The sequence below is a fragment of the Chamaea fasciata genome, unplaced genomic scaffold, assembly GCF_029207755.1.
Source record: "Chamaea fasciata isolate MVZ Bird 193981 ecotype frontalis unplaced genomic scaffold, bChaFas1.0.hap1 SCAF_14, whole genome shotgun sequence".
Taxonomy (NCBI): Eukaryota; Metazoa; Chordata; class Aves; order Passeriformes; family Sylviidae; genus Chamaea; species Chamaea fasciata.
Window position 1 is genome coordinate 769,056 of NW_027094099.1, and position 16,395 is coordinate 785,450.

The following is a 16,395-nucleotide window of genomic DNA, read 5'->3' on the forward strand; positions in this document are numbered from 1 at the left end:
TCGTGCTCTCTTCTAAACTGCACTTTACAGCGCCTCCAAAACCCACAAGTGGTACCAGAATGAAGACGTGCCTCCGAGCAGTGGTGTTTGGCATTAGGCTTACCGTCAGGTTTAGCTCTTACCTTCCTCTTCAAGTTCCTCCAAGAGTAGTTCAGAGCACTTAAAATAAGCTCCTGTGCTAAACTACTTAAGTTAAGCTTGCTATCCTCTTTCTCCTGATTGTAGATTACTGGTTTACAGTCCATCGATTCTTTAGAGTAGCTAGAGTAACTATATTTAGTGCTGCTATATAAGGAGTGGGCAGCCCAACCAGAATCTCCTAGGGAAAAAAGGGTGAAAAACTCTGTTACAAAGTGTATTGATGCTTGCTTACACACGCTACAATTAACTCCTTTAATACCACTTCGTTTATCAGCAGTTACAATGGCAGTCAGGGTGTTGTTGGTGTGTTAACTTTGGTTTTTAAATGCCTCCAGTACAGAAGATACTTAAATTTTCATTGACCAAGATGAACTTCCAACCTTATGTATAATGTTGGAATTCAGTAGTTTAATTGGATGGAAATAGAGATGCAGGGAGAGAGGTAGTTTTCCACAGGATGTCTTTGACCATCTAACTTGTTCTTAAATTAACCAATATTTATAGGTTGACAGTCTGTGAAAAGTGTAAGAGAATTCCTTCTTCCAGTAAGAAATACAGTGGAAGGGGCAAGGATCTGCACAGCTCTGCTCAACAGAAAACCAAAGTCTTGACACTTGTCTATAAAATCTCTTTCCTCCAGATTCATCATACTGATGAGTCTCAATCTTAACACTCACAAACCACAGCAGCTCTACAGAGAATGGTGGTTAACATAGCTGTGTTGACTGCTTAAGTGTAATGCCTCCTTTTCCAGCTAATCTGTAAATAGTGGCCCTGAGTAGTAGTAGTATGCAGATGTTGCAAATAAACAACCTTTTTCCATAAAATTTCATGTACTTGGTGTTTAAGAAATCCCTTTGTCTGATACTGCTCTATAGAGAGGGACATAATAAATGTAGAAATTACATGTGTGAACCCCTGTCTGTTTGTAGCTTTAGTTTAATCAGATGAAAGGAGTTGCCTGTTATTTGCATGTTTAATTACAAGGTTCATCCTTCATACCGGTCTGTTAAGAAAAACGAGTGGAATTTCAGAAATCTGCATAATTAAATCCAAAGGCATATGAAAATGAATAGCCCTAAAAGAAAAGTCTATAGATTCTAATGTGAAGCTAAGTGTATTATTTGATACTGCTGGATAGAGAAGACAGAGGACTATGTGGAGGCTTTACCATCAAGTAACTGTTACTGATCCTTCATTTTTGTTACAAAGGAATTTGGTCCTACAGTTAAGACCTTGCAGAATATAAAACACCACTGTGGACTTGAGGCAAACAGGGAGGATGTGTCAGGTATTAGGCAATGGTCATAGCTGCTTCATAATCTTCCAGAAATATTTTTCTGACACTTCTGTCCAAAAAGGATGTGTTTGTAGGTGTTCATAGTGTCTGGAAGGAAACTGAAGAAATAAGTATCTTTGAATTTTTAGATGGAGTAAAAAAAACAGCCTCATCAACTTACTCATTTGGTGCTTGATACAGACAGGCTAAATTATTCTAGGTGTGTCTTTTTTATTTGACAGTGGGGCAGTTTTATTTTTTTGTCATGGTTTCTCCCCCCCAGCCATGCTTATGAGCTCCATATGTTAGCCTGTATTTCATAGGCAATGCCTGAAGAAGAGGAGCAGAAAGGAGCTGCAAAGGTCCAATGGAATAATCTACCCTTGGGAAACAGACTGATGGTGGGAGCCCAAGTGTCACAGGGTCAGGGTTTTGGGTGGCAACTACCTTAACTCATTTGGAGTCCTTGTTCCTGTTCTGTCTTTTAAATCTTATAATGCTGGCTTTTATCTCTCTATTTTTCAAAACTCTTGAACCTAAAGTGGTATTTTGGGTGGGATATATAAGCAGAGTAATGACATAACATGTAAGAAAATTGTGGTTTAAGTTTTCTCTCCCTTTGAGCTCAGAGTACAGAGAACTCTTTGAGTACAGAACTGAGCTCTAAAAGAACAGAACAGATTTTGCCCTGGTTGCATGAATCACAAGAACTATGACAAGTCACAAGAAATATTTTGTGTTGTAAGGTTTACTTATCTTTGTCTTCCTCTTTGTAGATGTTGATTTTTTTTTCACTCAATTGCCATAAATACTGCTTTTGTTCCATGTTTTCTAAATTCACTGGTTGATCTTATTCCTCTGGAAGCTACTGTTCTAGAGTGGATACTTCCCAACTCCTGAACCTTTGTCAATGACCACATAAAAATATACCTCTGAGAAAGCAATAAAACCTTATGTGTAGAAGCTTGTTCTTAGGATTAGGCTTACACTTTTTCCCAGTCTGTAAAAGCAGCATGTGAAATGAAATATTTCACTATGAGATGTACTGTGCATCCGTCTTGGAAATTAAAATGCCAAAGGTTTTAGTTCCTTTACAGAAAAATACTTGTCGTACCTTGATTAAAGGTTTGCATCACTTATAACATTTAGTAGTATATATTACTGTGCTTCTTTAGAGGGAGGGCCTTGTTTCTTTGGAGTGGACTTTGCTCACTAGAATATTTAACTTTTCTGAAACCTAATTCTCATACCGAAATTAAGATATTGTTAATACCTTCTAATTAGTGTAACTTTGTAATGTAAAGCTGTAAATATTGTAATGTAAATAGTAAATATTACTTTTCACTTATTTGGAATTTTTTGTTTGTTTCAGGGTGCAGTCTCTGGGTCAGTTCAGGCTTCAGATCGACTTATGAAAGAACTCAGGGATATATATAGATCACAGAGTTATAAAACAGGTAAAATGCGTCAGATTTCCCTTTTTAAAATATGATTTCAATGAATTCTCTTGGGAGATAAGATTCTCTTCCTGATAACTCCTCTGTGTTTTGTTGTCCTGTGTTTGTATATACATGCATATTTGTGTGTGCACATATGTAAAAATACATAGATTCATTTTTATATATACTCTTATTACATAAAATAGTTTATGTGTGGAGACAAGTCAGAATATATTCCTTGGAATAATGGTGTGAGGCACAGTAGAAAACAAGCTTGTATTTTAAATTAGTTTGAGTAATAAGCAGTGATTATTTTTAGGTAGTGGATGGCTGTTTCATTTATTCCTTACAGTAGCTGTAGCTAAACTAGCTCAGCAAAGGATTCAGCATATTGAATTGTCTGAGTGTTACCATATGAGAAATAGAAATGGCACAGATTTGGGGCAAAATGTATTCCTCTAGGTCTGCCAAATTAGGCAGCTCCATCACTGCAGCCAGTTGTGAGACCCTGGTGCAGGCCAGGACGGAAACAGGAGGAGTGCCTAATTAGAGAGTCAGTATAATCTTAAATACTCTATCACTTTTCTGAACTTCTGCCCATATTTATTTCTAGTGGACTTGAATCTCACTTGGCATTGCCATTTTCATCGTGTGTAAAAGAACAGAGGTGAAGAGACAATATGTTCCTATTTTGATTTGTCATATTTAACATTTAGGTCAATTGTTTCATGCATGGAAGTGCTGGGGACAGTGGTAAAATGTGTGGGGTATAAATTTGATGAGGTAACCTAGTGCTGATCTAATGCAGCCTCCTTCTTTGAGCTTTGTTGCAGCTGAGTGCTTGCCAGTGTGCCCCAATTGCCATCGATCCGGGAAGGAATGGATTAGTGGGTCTAGGGAAGAGCAGGAAGCGGATCTGTATGAAGTCATGGGAGATGCTTTACTGCCTGGCTTTAACCTTGAGGGTTTGTTTTGGTGGTGAGAGCGAAGGGTGGCTGTAACAAACCAGACTGTAAAGACTGCTGTGGGGTGCTCAGTCATGGGGTGGAGTCAGCCCTTGGGTAGGTGTGGCTTGAGGGGAGGGCATAGGCTCTCTAATAATGCCATTCTTTGCTTTAGATAAATAAATCTTAATGAGTTGCAAAAGGCTGATCTCGATGTAGGAGAGCATACTGTAAATTATGAGGAATAGCAAATCTTGCTCAACTTGCAGAAATTTGAGGTTCTAAAGGGTGGGTGCAGTAACTTAGAGCTTATGACTTGGGATATACGTAAAAATACTGCAGCCAGATGTCTCATGTTGATCTCTAAAACATGGTAATGAAGTAGTGTCAAGTGGACGCTGACACTATAAAGATGATGGCAATTCTGCTTTGAAATACCATCCTACACATTTATTACATTTTGCCAGTAAATTGATGCTGCTTGTTATAAAACCTACCTAGATTCATTCCTTGTGGTTTCATTTATTCTTCGACCTTGAGTGAATTTATGTTCTTGGTTCTTTTCATTCACACGAAACTCCTGCTTTCATACCCTAGTTCTGCCTTTTTTTAGCTGACTATCTCTATGTGCACAGGCTGTGGCAGGTAATTGGCTTTTTTAATGTCATTTCTGTTCGGAGTACTTGCCCCATGGTCCATTTTACCCTAAATTTAATTTCTTCCTACTAATGCACAAAGGGTACCATTGTGAAACTTCCAGGTTCTGGTAACTGTCGCAAGGTAATTTAAGGCTGTTTTCATTTCTTTGCAAGACAGGCCAGAAAGGCTAAGGCTGATTTTTAGTTGGGTAAGGATCACTTTATTTAGTTTGCGTGAGGTTACATGTTTTTAGGACTGGCAGTAGGACAACACTGGACGTTCTGAAGTGAATAATACTTGTAGCAGTAGTCTTTTAATTTTTTTTTTCTTTTCTATTAGACTGTTTTATAAAAAAGTACTATTAAAAGACAGTGGCTTCAATTGTAGGTGTGCATTCAAGGAGGTATCTATTTTAGAAATTAATTTCCTTTATCAAATGAAGCAGTGCTGCTGGAGTTCAAGCAAAAGATCACAAGCTTGTGCTCAACAGCTAAGTTGCTTATCTACCTGGGAAATCTAGGGGAAGAATTGCCCTTAAAGAAACAAAATAGTTTTCTTAGGAGCTGACAGAAGCAAACAATACTCCAGCAAATTAAGATGCTCTGTTGTGAATTAGACAGTTTCATTAACCTGTTCAGATAATGAGAGCCACAAGTCCTGCAAAGCAAGATTATCTCACTTCCACATACTATGCTGGAGATTCACAAAGGGCTTAATGTAATTCAGGGGATTGGGAAAGGGGGACAAGAAACAAAGAATTTGGGGATATTAAATGAAATCTTTCCTGTTCATATCTTTAGCATCTGTTTTATTCATATGTAGTTCATGTGGACTTGAGTTCCCTGTTTTTATCCAAAGGGTCTACGGGATTTACTTTCTGATATAGTAATCTTACCCTAAGTAAGATGCTGCCTCTGTTTTGAAGGGAATTGTTTTCCTTTCTGCATTCCAGTTTCTTACTTTTTTGCTTGCTTCATGGTTCTGTGGGTTTCTTTTTACTTGATCACCTTTGAGTAATAAAAACTCTTCTGTTTAAGCAAAAGGAACCTACCTTGACTCCTTTCCTAAATTAAGGACTTCTCAGAAACTGCTATTAATAAGTGAAATTCTTTTTGACAGGAACCTTTTTCCTCTTACTGTCAAAATTACCAAAAAAGCATATAAATTGCTTCCAAATAACATCTCTTGATCATTCAGAAAACCCCAAACAATGCCCTCCCTCAGCTTTGGATAGTGTTGTTAAGTAGCTTCTGTATCACGACACGGAGCCCCCCTGCTGCTGTTGATGCAGAAGAGACAGATGCTCAAAACTTGGCTGCTTGAAAGGCTGCTGGAGTGTCTTCACTGGTGTTAAGGCTCAGTCCTGAGCTGAACCTGTCTCTCTGAAGATCCCTCCTGCAGCTTCTGGCTTAGGTGCAGTACAGCTCTTCAGAGTTCAGTTCTTTCTGCTGGGGAAGCTGGCAAAGTGTGTGAGCTTTGGAGCTGAAGGGCTGGGACAGGGCCTGTGGCTAAGAACAGGAGGCCCAGGATGATGGAGGGAGGGCAGGAGTGGGGCTGGAGGCTTAGTGAGTGAACAAAGGCATGGAAATTCTCTAGCATGGTGTCAGGAGCCTTATTGTAACTTACTGCCTTGTCTCTAATACGTATTCTTTGCTCCCATTTGGAGGTAGGTGGAAGAAAATATTCTGAGTACAACAGTGGAATAGATTGTCATTAATGGGAGTTGACAGTGAGCAGAGTTCTGAATGTCAACTCTTTTGTTGTTACATCAGGGCAGTACAAATTGAAATTCTTACAGTTTGGTACTTACACAGAGGTCAGTTCAGAAAATAGTGTCCTTGGGTCTGGGGAATTGGAAAAAGGCCTTAAATAGCTCCTTTGATTGATCCTCAGAGATGTCATGTCTCTGAAGTAGCTGCTGATTAAGAGAGACACGGATAGCACAGTGAGTATGTGTTCAGGCCTATATTGTTATTCTAGACATAGAAAAATTAGAAATTGTGCTCTTGGCTGCAGTCCCCACTTGTTAGTGGCACTCAGTGAGGGGAAACAAGCATGGGTGCTTTTAGCTTGTGTGCCAAGTTTTGAAATGCTTTAGAAATAAAGGTGTCTGGACAGCTTGAAGCGTCATCTGTACTCCAAGTACTAATGCTTATAAGTTTCAACTGCAAGATTATTTTTATGCTAGAGTGATAAAAGTCAGAAATTAATACCCCCCCCTCCCCATTCCTTGGGGAGAATGTGGTGACTGCAGTCTGGTGGTTGTATTGCCTTCAGAAATCCTAAGCAGTTTCCTGATTTGCATATGGCTTCCAAATAATTAGGTCAGCAGCAAAGATGCTGTTAAATATTAGGCCAGGTAATGAGTTTTGTAATAGTGGGTTAGTCTGTATGCATGAATATTCTGTGAAAGAAGAGGTTTAACTTTTGTACATGCCTGATACCATGCTCTAAATCTTGTCTGGTGGTTAAAGATTTATTGCATTTTTCCAGAGCTGCATGTGAATTTATGCAGAGAGGAAGCTTTGAATATACAAGAAAATGGCAGATAACTTCCATCCTTCCCTGGGAGTGAAATGCACAACTGTTGTTTAACATGCTTAAAACAAACAGGCTGCTGAAAGTTACCAGCTGGCTCCCACAGACCATTTCATTCTTTAGATGCATCTTTCTGGCTTCCTCTGTCAGCTGCTGGGAATGTGCTTCATCCACTGCAGTATCTTCTTTTCTTGGGGCTTCTACTGCATACACTGTCCCCTGTGCTGTCCTGGTCTGCCTGGACTGATGAGAACTTGTGAAACACAATGTTGCACACTCACACTGTGTTGTGAAGTGTCTCAAACACATGTTGATAGTGTACTGGGTGTAAAATACAGTGAGTAATAAGCAAGCTGGAGTTGTAGTTGTGGAAGGTTTGAAGGTGAAATGGTTAAATATCAGAAAAAAATTTTGGTGAATGTGGAATTTTTTAATGGAAGTGAAAACACTTTTTCCTTGTACTTGCTCAGAAGTGCATCTGCTGCTGGAGGAAGGACGTGCCTCAGTGTCAGTGTCCTACCCATTGCTTACACCTGCTGACAGTATTCATATTTAAAAGCAAAGAATGTTTTTGCTAAGTTTTCTATCTACATTTCTAGTGCATAAATAATTCCATCTAATATTTCTACAGGGATATATTCAGTGGAACTGGTAAATGACAGCTTGTATGAATGGCATGTTAAGCTTCTCAAGTAAGTTAATAAAGTTTTTTACGTGTTCTGAACAATCTGTTTTATTATTGCTGGAGAGATTCTTTTGATAAATGAGTCTCTCTAGCCAGAGCATATAAAATGATGCGTTAGAATAGTAGTAGCGGTAATGGTATTTGTAGCCACTAAGTAGGGGCTGTAATTCTGATACATAGAAATGTGTAGAGATGGAAGCGTAGTAATGAGCTGGCAAAAAGACAGACCTGCTTTTCACTGCCAACACTGTGTGTATTGCATTAACTGTCATTACTGTTCAATTCTAAAACTGCTCCAAAATGTGCAGCCTTAAATGATGAGATTTTTTTTTTCAAGAACTTTTGCACGATTTTGTTTTTAATTACAGGAAACTCCACCTTCTAGTTTCATTTAAGATGTAGACAAGAACAGAACTGAGTGTCGTTAGTTGTTTATGTCTACAGTTAAACAGACACATAGGACTGAAACTTTTAGCTATCATATAAATGTGAGTTATACAATTACATGGACCTTGTCTTCTGTCATTGCCTAGTACGCCAAGTGAAAAAGCAGTACATAACTCACCTTGCTACATCCATAGTCCTATAACTTTAATCCTGGAGCTGTTACAGTGAAATTATTCGTGGCAAGGGGATCATCTGCTGTCATCCCTGTACAGTACTCTGAAGAAAGGAAGAGCCTACCCAAACTGTGCTGGGTGGCTGCAACATCTGGCAGTGGATGAAAGAACTTCTGTGGGTTCAGATATGTCCTGGGGGATAAGGATAAGGACAGAGGCTGTTTCAGCACAGTAGCTGACCTGCCTGTAGGAATTGTTGCCTTGTCCTAGGGGTGAGACGTGTGCAAACTGGGTCACCAGCTGCTGAAATAGTTTTGTTTCCTTCTTAGTGTAATCATGGGCATGTGAAGGTTTTGAGGCTGAAAATGGCAGGAATGACACATCAGAAAAATCTGTGTCACACTGTTGGAGGCCTTTCCTATCAAGTGTTTCTGTAACCAAGTGCTCAAACCACGTCCAGTGATTTGAAACCTCTGTTCAAGTGCCCAGGTCTCATTTTCTGCCTTCAGAAAAGAGGAAATGGAGTACATGCAGCTAATACTGTCCAGAATGTGTAAGAGAAGAAGTGTTGTGTTTGTTTATTGCAACAAAAAGTGTCTGGTAACTAATGCGCTGTGTGCAGAGTAGCTGAGGGGTAGATGTCAGAGGAAAGAGCCTGTGTGAGCAAGGACCAGTATTGTTACTAGAACAAGCCCCTTTGAACTGGCCCAGCAAGAGCTGCAGCTTGAAATGAGAGGTTCCTAAGCACTGAAAGATTTTCTTTCTGAAGTAACTTTCCACTGGTAGGATGGGGACAAACTGCCCCAAAGAAGTTCTGAAATGAGATCTAATAACTTTGTAGCTTCAGCTGTAGCAGAGGATTAGATTTAATGGCCTTTCAGTCCCTTTAACATCTGCTTTTGGCTTGCTGCAGGTGTTTTTGACTAGTCTCTTCTATTTAAAAGCTGATGGGGTTTCAGAGCTTGGTGGGATTAACCCAGTAGTGTCTGAATTAATGGCCAGGCTGCTCACCACCAGCATTTTGGAACAAACAGTTGTTGAAATTCTGCTGAGCAGAAGCTGCTAGCTTTAGTACTTCTGCTGACGCAGATTACTTTTAACAGCTGATGCAGAACTACAATTACATATTCCATAAAGGATTCACTAACTATGCGCTGAAAACTAGATGACTACAGTCTTCCTGTTTTTCTCCCCTCTTATTTGAACACAACTGAACTGAAAGAGAATTAAAATTGCTCTTTTCAAATAAACAGCTTATTTTGTGCTGTGTTTAAGCAACACTTGACAGCATTGGGAATGTAGTACATTGCAGCAAGTTTTCATGCTGATCTCATGGCAAAGTTTTTACTTGGTAAAAGGAGCAAGTATTTCCTATATTTCACCTTAAACTATAATTTGTCAATTACAAATACATACAGGAATTTTTTAAGAGGAATTACCATTTACACATATTGAAACTATTAACTTCTTCCATGATCTCCCCCCTGCTACTTTTTTTAGGGTTGATCCTGATAGCCCATTGCATAGTGATCTTCAGGTCTTAAAAGAAAAAGAAGGTGTAGAATACATTTTACTCAACTTCTCTTTTAAGGTAAGTGTCTATGGGATGAAAAGCTGCAGTTGAATTTGAGGCTTACTATAGAAAGTGACTGAAATGACTCTCAGCTATTACTTGGGTAATAATGGGTCTATAGCATAAAAAAAAAGGTGGGGGGGGAAGAAAAAAAGAAAACTAACTTTTAAGTTCGGCACTGAAAGCCAAAAAGAAAGCTTTTTAGCCAATGCTATGGAAAGGGAATTTTTACAGAACTGAAAAATTGTAATATTTCAAATCTGATTTGACAAATAAGGCTATTGAAATTCTTTCTGGTTGGGAAGCAATGTCACGGTGTTTTCTGTAACCTGTTATTTTATTAATCTTTTCAGGATAACTTCCCTTTTGATCCTCCCTTTGTGCGAGTGGTGTCTCCTGTGCTCACCGGAGGGTAGGTTTGAGTTGCCTTGCAGAAATGGTGCTTTGTGGTAAAAATGTTACAACTTGAAAAACTCTGTGCCTGCCATAATGTGTAAGAACTGACCTCGGAGGGGTGTTAACATGGCTGTTCCTTCTCCTGTTAGGTTGGTGCTTTGAACGGGTCTTGATCCCTGTGTTGCCTTAAGTTTGCTGTAAAGTCTTAACTGTCTCTCTCCTGCTGGTAATACTCCCATAAAGCTTTTGTTTAAAAAGTCCTTAAATGCTAATCCAAACCTACTAAATTTAATTGAAAACATGCTCCAAATATCATCTAAAGCATGTTTGAAGTGCTGTCTTTGGCACTTGTTTGTATATATCCATAGAGAGACAATTAAATTCACCTTCCAAGGCTTTTGTGCATCTCCTGGTGACAGGAAATGATACCTCCATTTAAAATGCAGTCTGTGATAGCTGGTGCTGCTTCTGATTTGAATTGAATTGCCATGGTATTCTTCTTGAATTCAGTAAGTGGTTTGTGCAGTTAAATAGGGCTCATGAGGGATGCTGCCATCTCAAAACTAAACAAGCAGATCCAAATACCAGAAAATTCATTGGATTCTAATTTGATTGTACTCAGACTTCTTTTTAGAATGAAAAAAGGATGGCTTTTCAGTGGTCGTTTCGCTCTGAATGTCATATGGATGTATGAGGTTTAAATGTCTTGATCATAGAGGAGAATACATTTTGGCAATGGTAAATTCTCTTCCCTCAGTCTAGGTTTTGTTATGCTCAGGTGTTCTGATGAGTCCCAGTCAGCACCATGGATCAAGTGTTTTTGAAATTTAAAAAAGCTATTTACAGGAAAAGAACAAGAAGAGATCTGGTTATCTCACATGTTTTAGAAGTGCACCTAGATGGTTTAAAATGGTGCTAAGCTTCTTTACAGAATTGAATTTTGTTGGTTTCTTTTGGCCATACATCAGCCCTATGTATATATAGAGTAGCTATAAAAAGTAATTCTTCTTCCGTGATCTCTGCAGTTGTGCAGACCAGCTCACTCAGTGGTTTAAACTGAGTCTAGTTAGCAAACAACTTTTTTGTCTCACAGGGCTAATTTTCTTTGCCTAACTATAACACAGTTAACTAGTTACAGTATGTTAGTGGTTAAAGGGCAATTCAGCTGTGTGAACAAAGACTTGAATGAACAAGCTGGCAAGAGCTTCAAGTGCTGTGAGCACTTGCATCTTTTTACTAACTGCTGTCAAGTGTATTTTCTTTCACTTTTGTTTCTAGGTATGTCCTAGGTGGAGGTGCATTATGCATGGAACTTCTTACTAAACAGGTGAATATGACCTCTGTTGTCTGGATAATAAAACATGCCTGAAAATAATGAGAATAGGTGCTTCCCATGAGTTGAAGAATCCCTGTGTGGAATAAAATACACACTCCAAAAGAAACATGGTGGAATTAAACCTCCGTCCCACAAGATTATCCACGCTGATCTTGTTTGAGATCTTTTCTGCCTTGGATGGCTTACAGGAGATGTGAGGAAAGGGCAGGAAGTGTGAGCATGTCAGCTTGGAGTTCCCAGAATTTCTGTGAGGAAGGCAGTGTGAGGAGCAAGTTCTGGGGAGCGGGACATGTAGTTTTGTTTTCTAGAGGCCTCTTCAACTGCATAAAGTCAGCTCTGGAGAAGTGAGGAATACAGACTATTATAGTCATAGATGATTCGTGCAGACAGAGTGACTTTTCTCTTTAAAATAAGTAAATAAATGAAGTAAGTAACTTGCAGGCTCTGGCAGAAACTCTTGTGAGCTCTAGAAGGTAAAGCAATGCCAGAGATGAGCAGAATTCTTAAAACTTACTTAGTTGGCTTCATTAGAGATCAGTCTTTTCTGCTTCTTGGAAAAAGGAGTTGTAGTTTCTGTCGTGACATTGCTGAAAATGTTCTAAGGATGGAGCTCTTTTGTTTCTGTCTTGCTGTATTTTAGAAATGTGATTCAGCCTTTTCATTCCTCTTATGAGTTCTTAGTACTAGGACTGTATATAATTTTACAGATTTTCTGTGGAAAATAAAAGTTAACTGAAAAGAAGTCATTAAAACTGGAATGCAAGAAAAAAAAAATCCTGAAGCACACATTCCAAAATAGATTTGCAAGGTGAGCACAAGAAGCAGGTACATGTTGTATGTTAACATTCCTCTCCTCCCCCAGGGCTGGAGCAGTGCCTACTCGATAGAATCAGTCATCATGCAGATCAATGCCACTTTAGTCAAAGGAAAAGCCAGAGTACAGTTTGGAGCCAATAAGGTAAATGAGCTGTGTTTATCAATTACACAAATCTCTGTTGGGCTTCCATTTCTTTGCTGACTGCACAGAAGATGCTTAATGACAGAATTGCTATTGCAAATATGTATGCATTTTGAATTGTCTGGTGCCTGTATGAGTATTTTATTGGCAATTAAAATTTTTTTATGTAAATTGAAGCATATGAGGTGGATAAAGCCTTGGGATGGGCAGGGTAGGCTTTTGTTATCCTTGTATCAGCAAGGGAGGGAGAGAAGGAGGATCAGAATTGGGGGAGGATTTGGAATTTATGGCTCTGAAAAGGGAATCCTGAAAGCCAGGAATGTTCTGACGTGGTTATGGACTTTATTTTTAAGCCCACTGTAGAATTTCCTTGTGAGGACTGTTTTTGAGTCTTGCATGTGTACGTGCAGGTTTTTATGTTAGTTTTTTCTCCTTTCAGAATCAATATAATCTAGCAAGAGCACAGCAGTCCTATAAGTCACTAGTACAAATACATGAGAAAAATGGTACGTATATTTTTGCCACTTTGTTCTTGTCTGCACAGCACCCTGGGAATTGGTGTTTGGCCACTGAGAAACTTAAGTGATAAGGTGTCTTATTTTGGCTTGGGAAGACCATAAGTGTTTCTTCATTCTTTTCTTCTCGCACTAGAAAAACAGTAGTACTTAAATAACTGGAGTGCAATCCTTGCAACTTTTTCAGCTTACCCGAATGTTGGGTGTGTGTTCCTGCTGCTTCTTGAAAGGCAGCTCCATTTCATTTTCAGCCAGTTGATCTAGGAACTTCATTGTTACTGTAGCTTTAAGGACTCTTTAATATTGGTGAAGTATTTGCTGGAAGTTTATCCCTTTCCCTGAAAGATTTTGTTTCAGTGTCAAGAACCTAGTGGAAATAATCATTAAGGAAGGGAGAAAATGGGAAAAAAGACCTGAGACTAAAGCATACAAGAAGCCCAGGTGAGGTGTACTAGCTGGGAAACTGTACAATAGAATAGGGACATACCTGTTTTTGGTTTGGGCTTTTTTAAAGTCTCTCTGCTGCATAAAACTAGTCTACAAATGCTCCAGGTATAATTGAATTTGCTGTGGCAGTATGAGAAGCCTGGGGCTTTAAAAGGTTTAAGTAGCTTACATGTTACATAAAGGTAGTCAGCAGAATTGGAACCCAGGTCTTGTGATGAGGGGAGTCAGTGCAGTTACACTTCCATGGTGTTCTGTGCTCTGGGTTGGACACAGTGTCCTCCAGGAATTCAGGTTATTGTGAATGTGTGACTGCAGTACACACCTCAGCTTCCCTGCTGCTGACACAGAGCAAAACACCTGTACTCTTGGGAGGAAGATCAAAGATAATGACTTTAACATGCTCTCCAATTTTACAGTATTTTGATCTTGCCGTTAGCTGAGCCTTTTGCTCTTTTAGTTTGCTACAAAACCAGAGTGGCTGTTTACTTGTGTGTGCTACAAGTGATCAGTCCTGCCTCAGGAGCTGTACACAAAGCATTCACAGTACTTAGTGCTGCTGTGAAAGGTGTCTTGAGCTTAGAGCTGCTACGTGCTCTCTGGGACAGCACAAATAGGCCTTGTAGTCACTGTACACACATTTAGAGGAAATGTTACAAGAGAGGCTGGGAGAATTAAGGTTGGAGCTCTGGAGGTCTCTCGAAAAAGCAGTGCACACTTGATCAGGTATGGTTCAGCTGCTAAACATGCCAAATTATGTCAGGAGACCAGTTATTCAACTGACATTTCTGAGCTTACTCTTACTGTAAGATTTGCAGAAGTAGGATAAACCATTCAGTTGCTGCCTAACTCTGCAGTACACAAAACGGGATTTATGTAAGTGTCCCAGTGCAGTCATGTTTGTGCGTCTATGTTTTAGGCAGCTTGAAGACTTGAGGGTTTTACCTTTTGTCTGTTAGGTTTGGTTAGAGCAACGTTCCTCCTTCAGCAGCTGCCTCATGCTGGTGTTCAGCTTGTCCAGCTCAAGATAAATGCTGCCACAGAAGTCCATGTGTGCACACCCAGATACTGGGTCTGATCCTGGAACCTGCCACATGGTTTGTCTCCCACTGCTGACTACCTGCTTTAAGGGCACTGGGTATTGCTGAGCTGGCCTGCTTTAAGGGGGAAGGAATGAGCCAGGTTAGGCTTCCATCTCCCGCAGGTGGAGAGTAGGATGATCTGGGCACAGCAGTGTTGGTTCCTGACATGTCTCTGTTCTCCACAGGCTGGTACACTCCTCCTAAAGAAGATGGCTAATGCTGAGGACTGGTGTATACCTGGACCAATGTCAACAAAACAAGCTCTTTTTTATGTTTTCCAACACACAGACTCAAGCTATGAGTGCCCCTATAACAGCTGTACTGAGGACTTTAGCTATTAGATAAGTTAGTGGATAATCTGTCAACTGACACGTACAGTATAAGTTACAGCCTTACCATTCCGCTCTTTTTAGGCATCTGGACTGAGCAGTTTGGGCCTTTACCATATTTGTTCTTATGGGTTAAGCAGATTTGGGCCATGCCCTCCCTTCTCCCTTTTTTATTTGAAAGCATAAGCTCTCCCTGCAGCAGGCTATCGACTTACTAAAGATCATACAATAGAAGTGAGTTGTTCACACACTTCTGTGTATTTCTTACTTTTTGCAAAATGCGGACTGCAGAGACTTGCATTGTATTGTTTCATTTAAAGCCAAGAAGTTTAATACATTGTTTAATACTGTTCTAGGAAATGTCAGGTCTTGCAAATCACAGTAGTTTTTCTGGTCTAAAATGACAGCGTTTGTAGTATTTTCCAAATTAATGATATAGGAAAAATACATGTATGTTAAGTCATTAAACATTTTTCATGGCTGTATGAGAATATGAACTGTTTATTGGAAAAGATGCTCTTTGTTTAGATTATCTTTAATTTTTTTTTGTTTGGATTTTTCTTTTTTTGTTTCGGTTTTTTGTTTTTATGCAGAGCAAGGCTGTGCCAATAAAACCTTGTAACTAGTCACTTCCACTGGGGCATCAGAACTTGTTGGGCTGTTCCTGCTACTTGTTGGCTCAACCTCCTTAACAAGAGCCACAGTATGAAGCTTGAAGTTATTTAAAATACTAAAAACCTTTTTAGGTGTTCCATTTTATTAACGGGTTGTTGCAATCATTTCTAAACTAATGAACTTATAAAGTGATTGGCACAAATTGAGATGAAAGTCCTTGAATGAAAATTTTTTTTTATATAAAAGCTACAATAAAGTACAAAAACATGTCATCCAATTCTGAAGCGTAAGAAATGCTGCCATAGTCATGACGGTGGTTTTGTTATTGAGAGATTAATGGGAACTGTTCTTTCTTTATTAGGAGATGAATCTGGGTCTGTGTATTTACACACTTCCATTGCCTTACCAGAATCGACTCTATTTTGGTTGTAGTACTAGTCCTTAGGCCTGTGCACCCCTCGGGGCAGAGCGAAGGGTGTGTTCCATGGATTAAGCACTTTCAGAAGTGCAGAAGCATGTTTTTATGTTGTTTTGGTTTTTTTTTTTAGTTGACTATCGAACTTGTGCTCTTTTCTCTATCAGGCGCCCGCGGGTCCTTGTGCATTTGCTTCTAGATCCCGTTTTTAGCTCGAAAGAAACGATGGGAGATGTTTGGCACCGCTCGCAGTGCGCGTTGTTCCCGGTGCGGGGGCGAGCGCCGGGGCCGTGCTGCTGCCCTGCGGCGCATGCTTCGGTTTGGGTTCCATTTCTTCTGGCAGAGTTCCTTGGCAATGTACAGTAATTTGTAAACTTGCATCAAGTTTATGAATAAAAAGCATTTTACGAAGCGCTGTGTCCGTGCTTGGGCGCGGGGGAAGGGGGAAGGGGGGAGGTGAGAGCGGGGCGGGTCCTCCCGGCCGCTAGACGGCGCCAGTGTGCTGGC

General features: G+C 39.7%; 1 protein-coding gene across 1 annotated transcript in view; it reads left to right on the forward strand.

Moving 5' to 3' along the window:
- UBE2Q2 (ubiquitin conjugating enzyme E2 Q2) overlaps positions 1–16,299 on the forward strand; it is a 45,376-nt gene extending 29,077 nt beyond the window's left edge. Inside the window, exons 6-13 of the mRNA XM_066196133.1 lie at positions 2,793–2,877; positions 7,612–7,672; positions 9,726–9,816; positions 10,152–10,210; positions 11,473–11,521; positions 12,393–12,488; positions 12,928–12,994; positions 14,715–16,299. Coding sequence (XP_066052230.1) covers positions 2,793–2,877; positions 7,612–7,672; positions 9,726–9,816; positions 10,152–10,210; positions 11,473–11,521; positions 12,393–12,488; positions 12,928–12,994; positions 14,715–14,746 — 540 coding nt within the window. The 3' untranslated portion in view covers positions 14,747–16,299. The remainder of the gene's footprint in view (positions 1–2,792; positions 2,878–7,611; positions 7,673–9,725; positions 9,817–10,151; positions 10,211–11,472; positions 11,522–12,392; positions 12,489–12,927; positions 12,995–14,714) is intronic.
- Positions 16,300–16,395: the final 96 nt, after the last annotated feature.